This window comes from Mirounga angustirostris, unplaced genomic scaffold, assembly GCF_029215605.1.
Source record: "Mirounga angustirostris isolate CCGP_5_RB_7025 unplaced genomic scaffold, mMirAng1.0.hap1 SCAF_5, whole genome shotgun sequence".
Lineage (NCBI taxonomy): Eukaryota > Metazoa > Chordata > Mammalia > Carnivora > Phocidae > Mirounga > Mirounga angustirostris.
In genome coordinates, this window is record NW_026991713.1 from 63072005 (window position 1) to 63087022 (window position 15018).

The 15018-nt window shown below is 53.3% G+C and overlaps 2 protein-coding genes across 4 annotated transcripts; both read right to left on the bottom strand.

Moving 5' to 3' along the window:
• Positions 1-459: 459 nt before the first annotated feature.
• LOC123843764 (cytochrome c oxidase assembly protein COX14) lies at positions 460-5862 on the bottom strand. 2 transcript variants are annotated; one of them, XM_064591261.1, is made up of 2 exons: positions 5718-5862; positions 460-868 (listed from the first exon to the last, which is right to left on the bottom strand). In XM_064591261.1, exon 2 carries the CDS (start codon positions 858-860, stop codon positions 687-689), a length of 174 nt encoding a protein of 57 aa, XP_064447331.1. In that variant the 5' UTR covers positions 861-868; positions 5718-5862; the 3' UTR covers positions 460-686. The 2 variants fall into 2 exon arrangements, with proteins under 2 accessions (XP_064447331.1, XP_064447330.1); XM_064591260.1 differs by having other exon boundaries at positions 5532-5763.
• A 666-nt stretch (positions 5863-6528) lies between these two features.
• On the bottom strand, positions 6529-14114 carry GPD1 (glycerol-3-phosphate dehydrogenase 1). Of its 2 annotated transcripts, XM_045873477.3 has the most exons (9): positions 13355-13486; positions 12989-13044; positions 12704-12881; positions 11764-11904; positions 11014-11152; positions 10674-10786; positions 9733-9966; positions 9404-9510; positions 6529-8413 (listed from the first exon to the last, which is right to left on the bottom strand). In XM_045873477.3, exons 1-9 carry the CDS (start codon positions 13460-13462, stop codon positions 8317-8319), a joined length of 1173 nt encoding a protein of 390 aa, XP_045729433.1. In that variant the 5' UTR covers positions 13463-13486; the 3' UTR covers positions 6529-8316. The 2 variants fall into 2 exon arrangements, with proteins under 2 accessions (XP_045729433.1, XP_045729434.1); XM_045873478.3 differs by lacking the exon at positions 12989-13044 and having other exon boundaries at positions 7777-8413; positions 13355-14114.
• Positions 14115-15018: the final 904 nt, after the last annotated feature.

Sequence of the window (15018 nt, forward strand, 5' to 3'; positions counted from 1 at the left end):
TATGCTAACGCTACACCCACTGAGCCTAAGGAGCTGGACTGCATTACTATAGGCTGCCCAACGACCCTTCCCTTTGGGAACTACGCCTCCTCCACTTTGGGCAGTTTTGATAGGGCTGTTAAACAAGGGCCTCTGCCTTCCTTAACTGAGGGGCACACATGTGGCCATGAGCGGCCCAGAGTACCCCTTTACCTGGACACAGTACTTGGTCTAGGAATGGTCACTGACCAAAGAGCTGTGGTCTTTACTGAGTCTTTTCAGGGGATTTGTAGAGATGCTGGGACAGTCTTCTGTCTGAGATCATGAGTTGACCCTTCTACTCCTAAAACTGCATACCCCCACTTCACGGGTGCTGAGAGCTCAAAAGATGGAAATCCAGTCTGTGACTAGAAACTGGTAGTCAAGGCCCCACCTCTGCCTTCCATAGCCTACTTGAGTAAACAAAAATACCAAGACACAGACATGGCAAAATATTTAATGTACACAGATGTGCCTCATCCTCCCATTCCTGTTGTGATCCCACAGCCGCCCCAAACCGGCAGTACCAGAGAAAACAGGGGCACTTTTTCTCAGCATGATTTGAAAACCATCAAGGACCTAGTTCTCGCGACTTGGAAATGATTGCAGGTGAGATCATTCCACAGCACGCCTCAGGCCTCTCTGCTCAAGGAGAAAAACCTGCAGTCCTACAGGACTCCTGAGGTCTTCTGTTCTTCGGCAGCCTGGCGCTGGGAGCTGCGCCGCTGGAAATAACGGTAGGCCCGGGCACTGCACAGGTAACCCCCGTACACAGTGAGGAGCATCATGGAGGTAGAGAAGGTCTTGTAGCCAATGTCAGCTAGCTGCTTGGCAGTTGGCATGTTGTCCCCTACAAAGAGAGAATGGCTTTAGACCCAAGAATAAGGCCTCATCTGCCCAGCCCCCTTCTCTTTTTAAGGCCACTCCACATCTTCTGCATCCTGCTTAGTCTGCCTGGACTCTACTCTGAACGGCCCCTACACATATGCCAGAGGAAGGGGCGCCTGGGTGGCTCAGTCGGTTAAGCATCTGCTTTCAGCTCAGGTCATGATCCCCTGGTCCTGGGATCGAATCCCTCATTGGGCTCCCTGCTCAGCAGGGAGCCTGCTTCTCCCTCTCCCTCTGCCGTTCCCCTCCGCTTGGGCTCCCTGGCGCGCGCGCTCTGTCAAATAAATAAATAAAATCTTAAAAAAAAAAAAAAGATTCAGAAAGATAAAGTCTGCAAAGGAGATACAGGTATGTATGTATACATGTAATGAATGACATTACAGGTAAAACCTGGCCCTCTATGTTTATGAGATAAAGCACTGGTATGAACCACCCAGAAATGTTCTTAATTGATATACAAATATAAGCACACATCAATTTCTCTGGCTAGTAGGGAATTAATGGGGGTAATTGTGGATTAAACATTAGCAGTAAATTATTCTCTCTGGGAGGGTCAAATGGGAGCCTTCTACACAATAACCAATTTGTTTTCCCATGAAAACAATCTTGTTCATGGTGGCTAAGTTCCCATGTTAGCCCTCAAGTATCTGTGTAAGCCATAATATACCTGAAATAATGCCAACAGTACATTGATATTATTTCAATTACACTTAACCTTCTATGGCATTAATTCTAAGTTCCAAACACAATACCAAGAACCTATCCCAAGGGTTAAAAAAGAAACTTACTGAGTCCCCAACAAATTGTTTGCAAAAGATAAATTACTTCTAATTTAGCAGTTCCCTGGATATTCTGAACTAGGGAATAAGATAAAGTTTAGCATGGGACTCTTTCATCCTGAACAAAATGTTCTTCAATTTAGAACTATGAATGTGTTCTTAGGCTCCTCACTGTTGAGGGAATTGATATTACAAGACTGACTGAGGGCGCCTGGGTGGCTCAGTTGTTAAGCATCTGTCTTCGGCTCAGGTCATGGTCCCAGGGTTCTGGGATCGAGCCCCACACCAGGCTCCCTGTTCCTCGGGGAGCCTGCTTCTCCCTCTCCCACTCCCCCTGCTTGTGTTCCCTCTCTCGCTCTCTGTCAAATAAATAAAATCTTAAAAAAAAAAAAAATTCTGGGCGCCTGGGTGGCTCAGTTGTTAAGCGTCTGCCTTCGGCTCAGGTCATGATCCCAGAGTCCTGGGATCGAGTCCCACGTCGGGCTCCCTGCTCAGCGGGAAGCCTGCTTGTCCCTCTCCCACTCCCCCTGCTTGTGTTCCTGCTCTCGCTATCTCTCTCTCTCTGTGTCAAATAAAAAAAAATCTTAAAAAAAAAAAAAGACTGAAATTAGTGAGAATAGGTTTCTTAAAAGTCAAGAATTTGGAAGAAGCGAAGCTCAGGATTAGCTGGTTAGGGGGTCAAGAGTAGGGTGAGACACATAAGCGCTTCTCAGAGTGAGTCCTGTTGGCTAAACACTGCTGTTGAGCCATTCCTTGAGAGCGGAACCCAAGCTGAGCTGAGAGACAGCTTCCCTGAATTATAATCCCAAATGACTATAGAAAGTGACATTAAATAAGGCCAGAGGAAGAAAACCAAATGACACAGGTTGAGGTAAGAAAGAGTTGTGACTGGGTTATCTGAGGTTTGAAAGGACCCAAGCTGTGAGACTGTAAAGAAAACACACACACACACACACACAGAGGACACTAAGGTGGTAAACAAGCTCCCAGCAAAGAGACCTGCAACCTTCAACGTCTTCCTCATTTATTCCTTCTCCACCTACCCCCCCATTACCCTGGCTAGATGCTAACCAGTTATAGGACCACTTCTTCGAGGGGCTGGAGGAAGAAGGCTGGAAGCATTCACCAGCTAACAAAGTAAAAGGATGGTACACCTTGGCTAGGAGATGACAGAAGACCTACTAACAGATGTAATTTTGGTGTCCAGAACTTCACTTCCGTCTCTTGTCTAATCCCAACGAGAGATTTCTATTTTCACATTAACCAAAACTCTCCACAGGCCCTGAGCTAAGGCAGGGCAGTGGAAAAGGAGAGGACAGATGCAGCAGTTATTTTGGAAGTAGAACAAGATTTATTAACAGAATGGATTAGGGCAAAGCTGAAAATATCTCCAAGGCAGCAAATCAGGAAACTCTGTGGATTGGGATACTGTTACTAGGAATAAGAAATGAAAAGAAACAGGGGTGTATCACTGTGTGCATGGGGGTTTTAGCGGCAATGAGTGGCAGTCAAGATCATGAACTGGGTTTGGGACATGTTAAAACTAAGATGTTCAGCCCAACATTCATGCGATGATGTCTTTCAGGCAGATGGATATGCAAATCTGGACAGATCTTGGGAGAGAGGCTAGGCTACAGATACAAAGAGAGGTAACAAGTGACACCAAAGCAGAGGATAAGACCGGAGACAGAAGCCAAGGGAATGCTAATCTGAAGGAGGAAAATAGTGAAAGAAAGCAGATGGGAAATTTCAGAAACATCTGGGGGGCTTTTTTATTCAACTCCATCTCCCCTCCTGGTTGAAAATCACTCCTGTATCAAGTCACTGCCACTGATAGAGATGTGCTGTATCCTTCCCACCTGTTGAGCCAAAATGAAAACTGGGAACCATTACTGCAAGTTAAGTGCCATGAACACTGCTCAGATCGGATCGCTGGATGGGAAAAGGTGACTAGATCACAGGTAAACAAACATTCCTAGGGTAGAAGTCAATTTAGTGCACTGAACTGGAACAGGCATTAAGTAAACGCACATTCTTTTTTTTTTTTCCTTTAAGGTAGGCTCCACACCCAAGGTGGGGCTCAAACTCACCACACAAGATCAAGAGTCCCATGCTCTACTGACTGAGCCTGCGAGGCACCCCAACAAAGCACAGATTCTTAGCTCCAGCAGGCCCACAAACCCCAAGTTTCATGTGCCTAGGCATTTTTCCGAGACAGAGAGAAACAGATTATTAGAAGGATAACCCCTTCACCTCATAGCTAAGAATTCTTGTGATTTTCTGGTTAAGGGGATAGAAGTGATAAGGCAGCGCTTGAGAAGGCAACAAGATCAAGGAAATTCTAGTATGTCTTGCTTATTGGTAAGGAAGATCTGAATGTGCTTTAGAGAAGAAGAAGCTGGTGGCTAAACAGAAGATAAAAGAGGTGGGCAGGATGGAACAAGATCTGGGATGGCCCAGGAAAAGGTGAAATTAGAAGCCCACGTAGAAGGATTTACCTTGGAAATGAAACTTTTGAGGTTAGCAAAACACTGTCATGTGAGAGACATCAATTTTCTTTAAAAAAAAAAAAAAAAAAGTCCGGGCGCCTGGGTGGCTCAGTCGTTAAGCATCTGCCTTCAGCTAGGGTCATGACCCCAGGGTCCTGGGATCGAGCCCCACATTGGGCTCCCTGCTCGGCGGGAAGCCTGCTTCTCTCTCTCCCACTCCCCCTGCTTGTGTTCCCTCTCTCGCTGTGTCTCTGTCAAATAAAGAAAGAAAATCTTAAAAAAAAAAAAAAAAAGTCAATGCTGGGTCTGTTATGGGGTGATGGGGTTAAACTGAAGGTACCCCCAAACGGGAAAAAACCACAATACCAATATGGAAAATTCCATAGGAGTGCAATCTGCAAAGTTCGGGCTCTTCTCTTTTTCTGCCCCCTAAATGTGGGAGTACCTCAAGGCTCGGGGTTCTCCTCTGGAAATTTTTTTTTTTTTTTAAGATTTTATTTATTCATTTGAGACAGAAAGAGAGAGAACAAGCAGGGGGAGAAGCAGAATCCCCGCTGCGCAGGAAGCCCTACGGGGGTGGGGGGGCAATCCCAAGACCTGGAGATCATGGCTTGAGCTCAAGGCAGACGCTCAACCGACTGAGCCACCCAGGCGCCCCTGGAAATCATTTCCTCAAACGTGTTCCACCTCCGCTTAGATTTACTCATTTATCTGTTTACCTTTTACTCCCGCAATGAAAGCCCCAGAGAAGAAAAAGTCTCTGTCTCAAAGCAGCTTATGGCTGATGGGGAAAAGTCACAGATCCCTAATTCGGTTACATAACGTAGAAGACGGGCAGTGACCAGAAGATAAAGTGAGAGCTCAGAGGAAAGGTGGGGGCTCAAGAAGTTAGCAGTAAGCACGGGGGGGTGGGGTGGAGGGGGGAGGTGTGGCTTTGTCCTTTAGAAGGACGGACAGGATTTATACCAGTCGGGAAAAGGGAGGGGAGAGCATTCCCGGAGCTGAAAGCGGCAAAGGAGTGGAGCTGTTGAATCCATCAGCACGAAGGGTGCCCGGGAGAGCCGCACACCAAGGCGCAGCTGACTGTAAGGCAAGGAAGGGTCAGAGCTACTGAAGTCAGAGCTTGGAGGGCCAAGACGCCGGGTTGGAGTCAAGGTTTGACAGGCACCTACGGCTGTCAGGGGTCTGCTGGGCTGGAAGCGGTGCGGCTGGCGGCTCACGCTCCGCGGCCCAGGATACGCGGGGATCTCAAGGGCACTGAAAGCCGGGGCGTGGGAGGATGGGTAAACAAAGGCCGGCCCGAGACGGGGCGCCTCGGCGGACGCGCGGCCCCCGCGGGGCCCTGGCAAAGGCGTACCTGGGTGCTGCCGCTTCCCGGCGTCCCGCCGCGGCGTCGGCCAGCAGCGTCTGGCCGCCGCACTCTGCGCAATTTCCTAGCGCAGCCGGACGCGGCAGCCGGACCACGTACGCGAGGGTAGCGGCCTTTCCTGGGGCGCTACGGGAGCGGAAACCACTCTTTCTGCCTGTCACCCGTCCCGCTTACCCTCTAGGACTCGGCTCCCGACGCGAGAGAGGTCAGCACGCGCCCGAGCCAACACAACGCCGCCCACTGCGGAGGGAGCCTGCGCACGGCGCCTGCGCACGGCGCAGCGCGGCGGCTCGGCGCCTTTGCGCTTCCGGGCCAGTCCCCCTTACTGCGCATCCTCAGACCGCTCTTCCTCGCGGAGAGGACTGTTGAATTCTGGGGGTTGTGGCCATTCTCCATTGACAGAGGGTCTTTGGTGACTCCCGCTCTAGAACCGGAACTTTTAGGATACACAGTCACCAGAGAAAAGACGGTCTTTCTCGCCGACTCGGAGTCAGCCAATCCCCAGCCTGGGCGCCGCGACGCCTCCGGGAGCTGGGTAGATTGTGTCGGGGGCAGCCCTCTGGAGGCGGGCCGCGCGCCCCCTAGAGCCTGGAGCTGCCCTCTTGCACGTGGCCCGGTTCGGCCGAACTCAGGGAGGGACCCGACCGGCACCGCGAGGCCAGGACCGCCAAGAAGGCTGCAGGTTTGGTCACGGCCACAGAGTGGGTACGAGGGACGAATCTCTAACGTCTCTGGCCCGTGTTGTGAACTCCGCGCTTCCAAGAAGCGCGGTTAAGAACCAAAGACGCGCCGGGATTAGGATACCACTTGCGGGGAGAGGGACGGCGTGGGCACCCCTGCCAGGGGCCGGGGGTGGCTGGGATTATCGAGGAGGGATTTCCTTCTTTTGTTCATTTTTCCCTGTGGCATGACTGGAAACATATATGCAGTGATACACCACAGCGTACGAACTGCCGCATGCACTGAAGCGCCCTTCCCCAACTCCTTTCCGGGAAAACCACGATTTATTGAGTAGACAAGAGGTATGCTTGATGGGAAGGCCTCAGATTGTTAACTGTGGAGTGAACAAAAGTAGGCAAAGGTGTCGGACTAGCTAACAAGGTTACAGCTGCAGCCAAAGGAAGAGAGCTGTGTCTCTGCCCCCACTTTGACCTCCTGGGGAGGCAGCTCTGGGTTCAGTCAGAGCCCTAACCCGGGCCCAGCAAATCTGGGGTGGCTGTGCCTGCACTCCCGCAGCCTGATCCAGGCAGCTCTGCCCTTCCCTGGTAAGTCAGTGAATCCTCGAGGGCTAGCGCTGAGGAGCCGAGCCCACCTCCCTGATTGGGCAGGGAGTAAGAAAGGGTTAACATAATGCTGGCCAGAGCCACAGTGTGCCAGGTGCTGCCACATAGGAAGCTGAGATCCTCTGCTGAACATGGCTGGAGCCTGGCAGGCCCACAGGGCCTATTTGTAGCCAGGGGCCCAGGCTGCTGACCTGTGACATTCCCTGGCTGTCAACCCATCCTGGAACAAGGCCAGTTCAAAGCACATTCCCTCCTCCCCTTCCTGTTCTTCCCTCCCACAGTGGGTAGGGGGGTTTTAATTTTTTCCTCCTTGACTTTCCCAGCTCCTGAGGTGCTGATGGAGTCAATACCTCATGAGAAAGCCTTCAAGTGACAACGGAGGACTGGCCTTGGAATGTCGGGGGCCATCAACAGGGACCTGCTCACCCCTCCCTGCTCACAATCCCTGATCAGCCTTTGGGCCACTCTCTGGCCCCCTGGCCTCCTGATGCAGGTGCTGGTTAGCTGCCCTGGCTGCTCTGGGGGCAGCTGAGAAATAGGCACAGGGTTTAGGAGGAGGAACGGGGTGAAGCCCAGGATGTCCTTGGGAAGATAGAAGCAGGAGGGACCCAACTGACACCTCCCCCAACCAGAGAAGGGAGGCGGGGCAAATACAAAGGTCATAGGGAGCTGAGTGATCTGAGCCTGCTATGAAAAGGTGTAGCTGTCAGCAGATTAGGTTCCTGCTCTCCGAAGAGGGTGCTGGCCAGGAGGGCGAGGGAAGGCTTAGAAAGGTCATGCATGGTGGGGAGGAGCTAGCAAGAACTAGGAAGTCCCTGGGGGAGAATGACAAGCCCCAGGGCCAGAGATGCCAGCATGGCAGCAGCTCTGGTGCCAGGGCAGCTTGGGGGAGGTGGGGAGGAACGACCAGAGGTTTCTGAGGACGCAGATGTTGCTAGGAGAAGCTAGGAGGGGGTTGAGAGCTTTGTATTTTGTTAACAGACATTGAGATCCATTGATGTTGTGTGGGGCCTGGCAGAGGTCAGAGCAAAGGGATCCCTCAGGCCTGTGTCAGCCCTTGCCTCATTCCTCCTGTGGCTGAGGTACTTCTTTAGCCATTTAACTGGGCTTGGGGATGGGGCTCCTGGTCTGTGTGAGGCAGCAGTGGGTAGCCCTTGCCTCCCTGTCCCTTCAGCCTCCCCCCAACACACACACCCAAAGCAGACAGCACTGGGCCTTGATTCTACCCCTCCCAGAAGACAAGGAGAAAGCCCCACATCTGGAGAGGGACAAGGCAACTCCATTTCTGGTGAGAGGTGGTGGCAAGAGGCTATAGGCTGCTTGATGGTTCAGGATCCCCAGGTAGATAGTTGGGCCCCACAGCCTCCTTATCCTCCAGGAGAAGAGGCTGCTCCATGGAGCATCCCACAGATCCTGGTGGCCAGGTACCCCAAGCTGCTGACTGTCTCCATTGGGGTAAAGAAGCTGCCTGGCCTGGGCCCCAGTTCCGTTCACAAGTGTTCTGGATGATTCTGCAAGCAATGGATGAATTCACCCACTGGCTGGCTCTCATAGCATATCCTGTACACAGCCATGAACAGAGGAAACCTAGAATGGGGAAGGAAAGACCCAGTTTAGCCTTCTAGTATACCCCTTCCCCCCTTTACCCCCGCCCACTCCCCCTCCACCTCCTAACCCTCCACTCCCCTACTCTCCCACCTTTGAGCTCAGGCACACTCTGGCTCTCAATTTCCAGTTGCTGAGAATTTGAACTTCCTAGTCCTGGGTTTAGGGTCAGGTTGTTGATTGCCCTGTTCCCTATCATATTGAACTTGCCTATATGATTCCCTGGGATGAATTATTTGTTCTAGTTGGGCCAGCCACTTAACCTCTCTAAGCCTCAGTATCATCAACTGTAAAATGGGACTAACAGAACAAAGTGCAGAAGGGATTATGTATTAATGTGAAGGTGCTCAATAAATGCATTTCCTCTTCCCATCCTCTTGCACAGGCTGCTTCCTTTACCTGGGGCTTTCCCTTGACCAGCCATGAGCTGATCTTCTGAACCTGTTTCACACTCTTACACTAGGATTCTTTCAGACCAACACAGCTCCGCTCTGATCAGCCCATCACCCCCACTGTGTTTGTGCCCCCTGAAAAGGAGCACCTTGACACAGAGACTGTCCTCCTCATGCCTTAGCACCCAGGAGAGGATTCAGGGTACAGAAAGGTTGGCCTCCAGGTAGTGGCTTAGACTGGGGTGGAGGGACAGAGAAGTGAGACAGTCAGTTGAGTTTATTCCTGCTGCCCCAGAGCTCCAGCCCTCATAGCAGAGGACAGGAGGAAAGGACAGGAAGTGAGGCTACATAGAGGTGTCCAAGCAGTGTGGTTAAAGAACACTAGCCTGGAGGTAGTTCAAAGACTATGAACTAGCTGGGGGAGAGTGGACAGAGCAGACTCTTTCCACGCTCTAGTCTCTGTAAACATAAGGTCCCCTCTCCGCCCGCTTCACCGATGGAGGAGGGATGAGGAAGATGAATGTGGAGAGCACTTCTGGCTGTGGTTCCCTTCCCCAGTGGGGCTGGGGCAGACACCTACTTGTCCACCAGGCCCTTGTGCTGGAGGATGCTGTGTAGCTCCCGGGCTGTTGGGGGCCCCTGCAGCTTCTGCCCATTCAGCATCTCTCTCTCCAGCTGCTCAATGGGCTGTGAAGGAAATAGGATGGGTGATGGAAATGGGAGAGGAAGGTTGTCTGTGGGAGGTGGAGAGTCTGGGGCTCGGATGGGAGGTGGGGTCTTAGTAGGAAAGAAAGGCTGGGAATGCTCACAACAGTCTTAATGTTTGTGCTCAAGAGATGCCTCAAGTTAAATCCCTCTACGTTGAAACTGTTGGGCTGCCCTCCATCCTCCATTGTCCCAGGGTCCCACCTTTCCTGTGCGGGCAAAGGCTTCTGCCACCTTTCGGTTCCGCCCTCCGTAGCAGGTAGTGATGAGGTCAGCAATGCCGCAGCTCTCCAAGAAGGTGGCACAGGACACAGGGCCACTGCAGAAGAGCTTGGCAAAGCTGATCATCTCCATGAGTCCCAGTCGGATCACTGCTGCCTTGGTGTTGTCGCCAAAGCCCAGCCCATCACAGAAGCCAGCACCCACGGCCACTACATTCTTTGGAAAGTGGAGGTCACAGGTGAGAAAGGATCCCTCCCTGCAGGCCCCTCGGCACCTACCTCACGCTCCTTCCATCAGCCATGACACGCCACTGAATTGAGTGAAGCACAGTGGGTGGGCTCCTCAACTATTTCCACCTCTTGAGTTTCCCACTTGCTGTACCCCTGGGCTCGTGCTTCCTGGCTCCCCAACCCTGCCCCATACTCTATCCTTGAGAACTTTTCCTGAAAACCAGTCTTCTGTCCAGCTGGCCCTCCCATCCATGACTGTTCTGTTCCATATCCCTGATGTCCTCAGCTCTATCCAAGATCCAGAGTTCTGGCCATCAATCTGCCTGGGTGTCCTGGATGTCTTATCTCCTGTTAGCCCGGGTCCTTCCCCAGGACATCTCCTCTTCCCCCTGGACCACCCACTGGAGGCAGGGATAGGGATGTCCCACAAGGAGCTATAGGAAGAAAGGAAGAAGGAGGTCCAATGTTTGATAGTGAATAACTGGCAGGCCTGAATGACCCTGACCTTACTGCTACAATTCTTTGTGTGTGTGTGTGTGTGTGAGAGAGAGAGAGAGAGAGAGAGACTTGGTGGGGAAGGGGAGCAATTGCCCAAGAGTGAGAGCCCAGAGTACCAGCAACCTCGTAGAGCTAAGCCAGGCCCTCTTTCAGGGCCTTCTCCCCACCCCATAGCTGCCTCTGCACCCCTCTCACCTTTAAGGCCCCACAGATCTCTACTGTATCCACCTCTTGCACCACTGTGATGCGGAAATTGGGTGTCTGCATCAGCTTTTTCAGAAGCTGTCCTTGGGTCTGGTCCTTGCAGCCTAAAGTGGGAAGGGGGCAAGGCTTTAAAAGGGGACTCTTGACTCTTCCCACACCTGCCCTAAGCAGGACCTGCAACCCTTTCCCTGGGGGGATGTCCCAGTCCTCCCTCACCTCTGGTGCTTGGGACGCCTGATTAATGGGGAGAAGATGGCTAAATGGGGGGGCGGGGAGTACAGAGCGGGGACGTATGCTGCGCTGTGTATGCAGGTGACGACAGGGCTCTCACCAATGGTGGTCTCACAGAACTTCTCATCAGCCACCTCGCTGGCAATGTTGGCCCCCATCAGCACGCTCATGGGGAGGCCAAGCTGCTCCCCAATCACTTCAGAGATGAGCTTCAGCCCGTGAGGGCCCTCGTCTAACCCCTGGGCACAGGATGGAGCTCAGGCCAGGTGTCCTTTATGCCCAACTGAGGGCTTCCCACCCAGAAATCCTGCCCCTTCCAAATCCACTATTCATCAGTGTCCGTCCCCAAAGGCCTCTTCCCCCCGGACCACCCACTGGATTTGGGTGGAGCCTCCCTCCCCCATTCCAACGCAGCCAGAGCTTGCTGTGAGGACAGTGGATCGCACGTGAAAATGAATCCTTTTGAAAATTCTCCTTCCATATACCTTCAATCAACCTACGTCTCCAAGGCAGTGTATCCCCTCCACAACCCCCCACAGAGTACCCCAAACCAGCTTCCATCCCAGACACTGCTCCAAACCAGCCCACTTCTCATACCCACAGACATCCCTTGTATGCCTCCTAAATTCCTCAAGACATCGGCCTCCAAACCGATCTCTTACTCCCCAACCAGCCTCCCCTCCCCAGTGGCCCCCAGCACCTATTTCTCAGCCTCCCCAAAGCGACTCCTCCCCTCTCTCCAAAAAACTCTTGGCCTTCTTCTGCCATTTTCTGTTCTCTTCTCTTCCCCCACCCTGACCCCACAACAGTTAGCTGCACCCCCCCATCCACATGAAGATGTTCCTGGCACCTTAATAAGAGATACACCAATGGCGTTTGCCTTCAGGTGGCCCTTGAGCTGATCACAAATCTTGCCGATGAACTGATGAGGCACCACAAAGATCAGGATGTCAGCATCCGCTGCAGCCTGGACCACGTCTGGTACAGCCACCTGTAGGGGTGACCAGTGCTCATGGGCTTCACAGACTTCTAGCCTCTGTGGAAGCCCATTCAGGAGATCTAGGAGCTAAAGAGGGAGGCTGGTGGGGGGAGAAGGAAGGACAGTTGGGGGATTGAATCTGGAAGGGCTGAACCTGGAGGAATGAAACTGTCTTCCCTCCCCCTCATCATCATCCCTCTCCCTCCAGCTGCCCAGGGCTCTTGAGGACTCCTGGGAACCTCCACTCAGTACTCTTCTAGCCCTTGGCTGTGGGACAGTGAGGGAGGCCACAGGAGGCCTAAGCTTGGCAGGAGGAAGAGGCCAAGTAAGATTTCATCACCCGGCTTCTTAGGGCCCCCAGCTGGGAAGGGAAAGCTCTCCCTGCTGTCTTCCCTGCTCCCCCTCTCCAGGCTGGGAGCAAGCCACATGGATTTGACCAGGGACCTTAAGTCCAAGGAACAGCCTCCAACTCAGCTAATAGCCCAGTGAATAAGTAACAGGATTAGAGCCTGAGGCAGGTGCTACCCAGACCCCCAGTCTTTGGTTGCCATGGAAACCAACTTCCTTGTCCCCCTCCCTTTTCTGCCTGGAAGCCCGTAAGTGTATCGGGGGGGTGGGGATGGGTTCAGGTTCTCCTCAGTTCTAGAAAGTCCTGGAGAGCACTCTGGGGGTTGTGCATAGGGGTGCCCTGTGTCTACAGCAGCCATCCCAAGACGCTTCCTAAGTCCAAGTAGCAGCTGAAATGGCCCCCTCTCAGCAGGAAGCACCCCTCCACTTCCCTCTCCCTTCCTTGCAGGGTTTTGGGGCTCACCACGTTGGGGGGCAGCTTGTGCCCTGGCAGGTATTTGACGTTCTCATGCTGCGTGTTGATGATCTCTGTCAGCTTTCTCCCCCCGATGTCTTCCTCAAACACCCACATGGTCACCCGGGGGTCAAAGTGTGACAGCTGGGCTGCATTGCCTCCCACAATCTTGGCAATAGCTGAGCCCCTAGTGGGAGGGGGAGGACAGAAAGTAGAAGAGTCAGGGCATGACTGAGGAACGGGGGCAGGGGAGGAGGCACAGGGTGGCGGTGAGGGGACAGTGCAGCAGCCCACCAGATTATATCCTTGCCGTCTTCCTTGTGAGCTCCCGCCACCATGAAAGTGTGTCCCTGGCAGTAGAAAGGAGACTCAGTCTACCTTACACTTTGCAGCTGGAGAAGGGGGCCAGACTTCTGATCTCCCCAAACCCCACCCCCAAGCAGCTTTTCAGGCAGGGAGCACTCTGGAAACTCCCTTCCTGTGGCAAACAGGTGCAGCTGCCCAGGCGGGCAAGGACCCGAAAGGTTTGGGCACCATCTGCCCTGTGAGGGTAGGCACAGAAGAGAGCAGGGGTGGAACAGAAATTGGAGGGCACTTCCTACCCACCGTCTGCCTCCTGCCTCTCGCCCTAGCCTTGTACTCCTTGACAGAGCCACTTACCAGTTGCCGGAGCCTACAATGCAGACTTTCTTGCCAGCCATGGTGCCACTTGTCTAACTGATCCAGCTCAGTGCTCTGCTCCCCAGCTCCTCTGCCGACTAGGAGCATATAACTCCGCCACACATGGGTGCAGCCAAGTCCCGCCCTCCAGGGGCGGGTTGGGAGGCGGGTGCCCAGGGAGACAGGGACTCTGGTAAAGCCAGGGAAAGGGGAGGAAAGGGTAGAGACAGGTGGTGAACAGGAATGGGGCAGAGTCCAGGCCCCTCTTCCTTTTAGGTTTGCCAGCTGATGGTGCTAATGAGCTGCTTCCCTTGGCCCCAGCCCTCCCTCCCTGTAATGGTCTCATTTTGAGGTCTGCCAAGAAATAGCCCAGATGAGGAGCAAGTGACTGCCCGCCGTTCCCTTCTGTCCCCCAGCACTGAAATAAATTGTCTTCAGTCCTAGTAGCAGATGCAGGAATGCTTTCTTTTCCAAGGTAGGAATCACCCCCCATAGCCTCTTAGGAACCCAAAATCTCCTCTACAGGTTTGTCCTCTAGCAGTGACAAAGACTATGTCACTGGCCCCACGCTAGCTCTACCACAGGGCTGGGTGTGAGTGAGGTGGGCGGCTGTGGGCTCACTTTTAAAGACCACATAAGAGCTAGGGGCCTGCTTTGGGGGCATCCCAGCCCAAGGATAAGAGACCCCAGGAGCCCCGAGGGAAAAGGTCATCTGTTACCCACAGTGGTCATCTCAGGGACTCCCCCTTGGGCTTCTCTCCTCACCTCAAAGGATCCTCACCTGAATGTCTTCCAGGACGAGAAGGTGGGAAACGTCAAGAGTTAGAAGCTCTGATGCCAAGTAGATTCTGGGCTTGAAGAGGACAGGAGAGCAAAGAAGGTGGCTAAAGCGTTCACTGTTCTTGAGAGGCTTTGAGCTTCCTCCAGTTCTTTCTTGGGTTTCCCAGCTACCACACTAGGGGCTCCCTCAAGTTAGTGGCTGGCTTGCAAGAAGCCAGAAAGGGGAAGGGAGGCAGCACCTGGGGCAGCCGTTAACTTCTGTGGCGCTTTGTGTTCCTAGATCCTATAATTGAGAGTAAGTGGGGTGTGTGATTTGGGACATGGGAAGAGGCTGGGAAGAACACACTGAGCAGTCCGGGACCCTACATCACCCACAGCCATCTGTTTGACAAGGAAGAGAAGCGGCTCTCGTTCCTAGGCTGATCTGGAGTGAGGCAAATGCCCCTACGCTCCGGCTGCCTGTGCCCCTTGGCCTAGAGGGCGGACACCAGTGTCTGCCCACGTGTGGACCTCCTGGCTCGGCGGAGTGCTGAGTGGGCGTTTTCACCCCCTGGGGCCCCTGCTGGCCGGCAACAGCAGTGAGCACCAGGCCAGAGAGGAGTCTGGGTGCAACCACCGAGAAAGGGTCAATGGGCCCGAGGGCAAGACTGGGGGGAGAAGGTTTTTCTAAGTTCTAGGGACTGCCCAGGAGGGGCCCAGCGTATTCCCTTCCCATGGCAGGGAGTTCCTCTCACCGGGGAACATACATGAAGTTGGTAGTTGATGGTTTCCCTTAGGAGTGAAAATGCACCTGCTACAGAGCCAGCCTCATTACCGCGCTGGCACTGAGACAAAGGACCAGCGCCAAGTGCCATTCTGGGTGACGCAAGAGAAAGAATGCTTTT

Bases quoted from the DNA above. Each gene is read 5' to 3' on its own strand.
- LOC123843764 (XM_064591261.1), bottom strand. From the start codon at position 860: ATGCCAACTGCCAAGCAGCTAGCTGACATTGGCTACAAGACCTTCTCT.
- GPD1 (XM_045873477.3), bottom strand. From the start codon at position 13,462: ATGCTCCTAGTCGGCAGAGGAGCTGGGGAGCAGAGCACTGAGCTGGAT. The intron at 13,045-13,354 runs GTAAGTGGCTCT...TTCTACTGCCAG, and splicing joins ATTGTAGGCTCCGGCAACTG to GGACACACTTTCATGGTGGC. The intron at 9,511-9,732 runs GTGGGACCCTGG...TTTCCTTCACAG, and splicing joins CCTTTGCCCGCACAGGAAAG to CCCATTGAGCAGCTGGAGAG.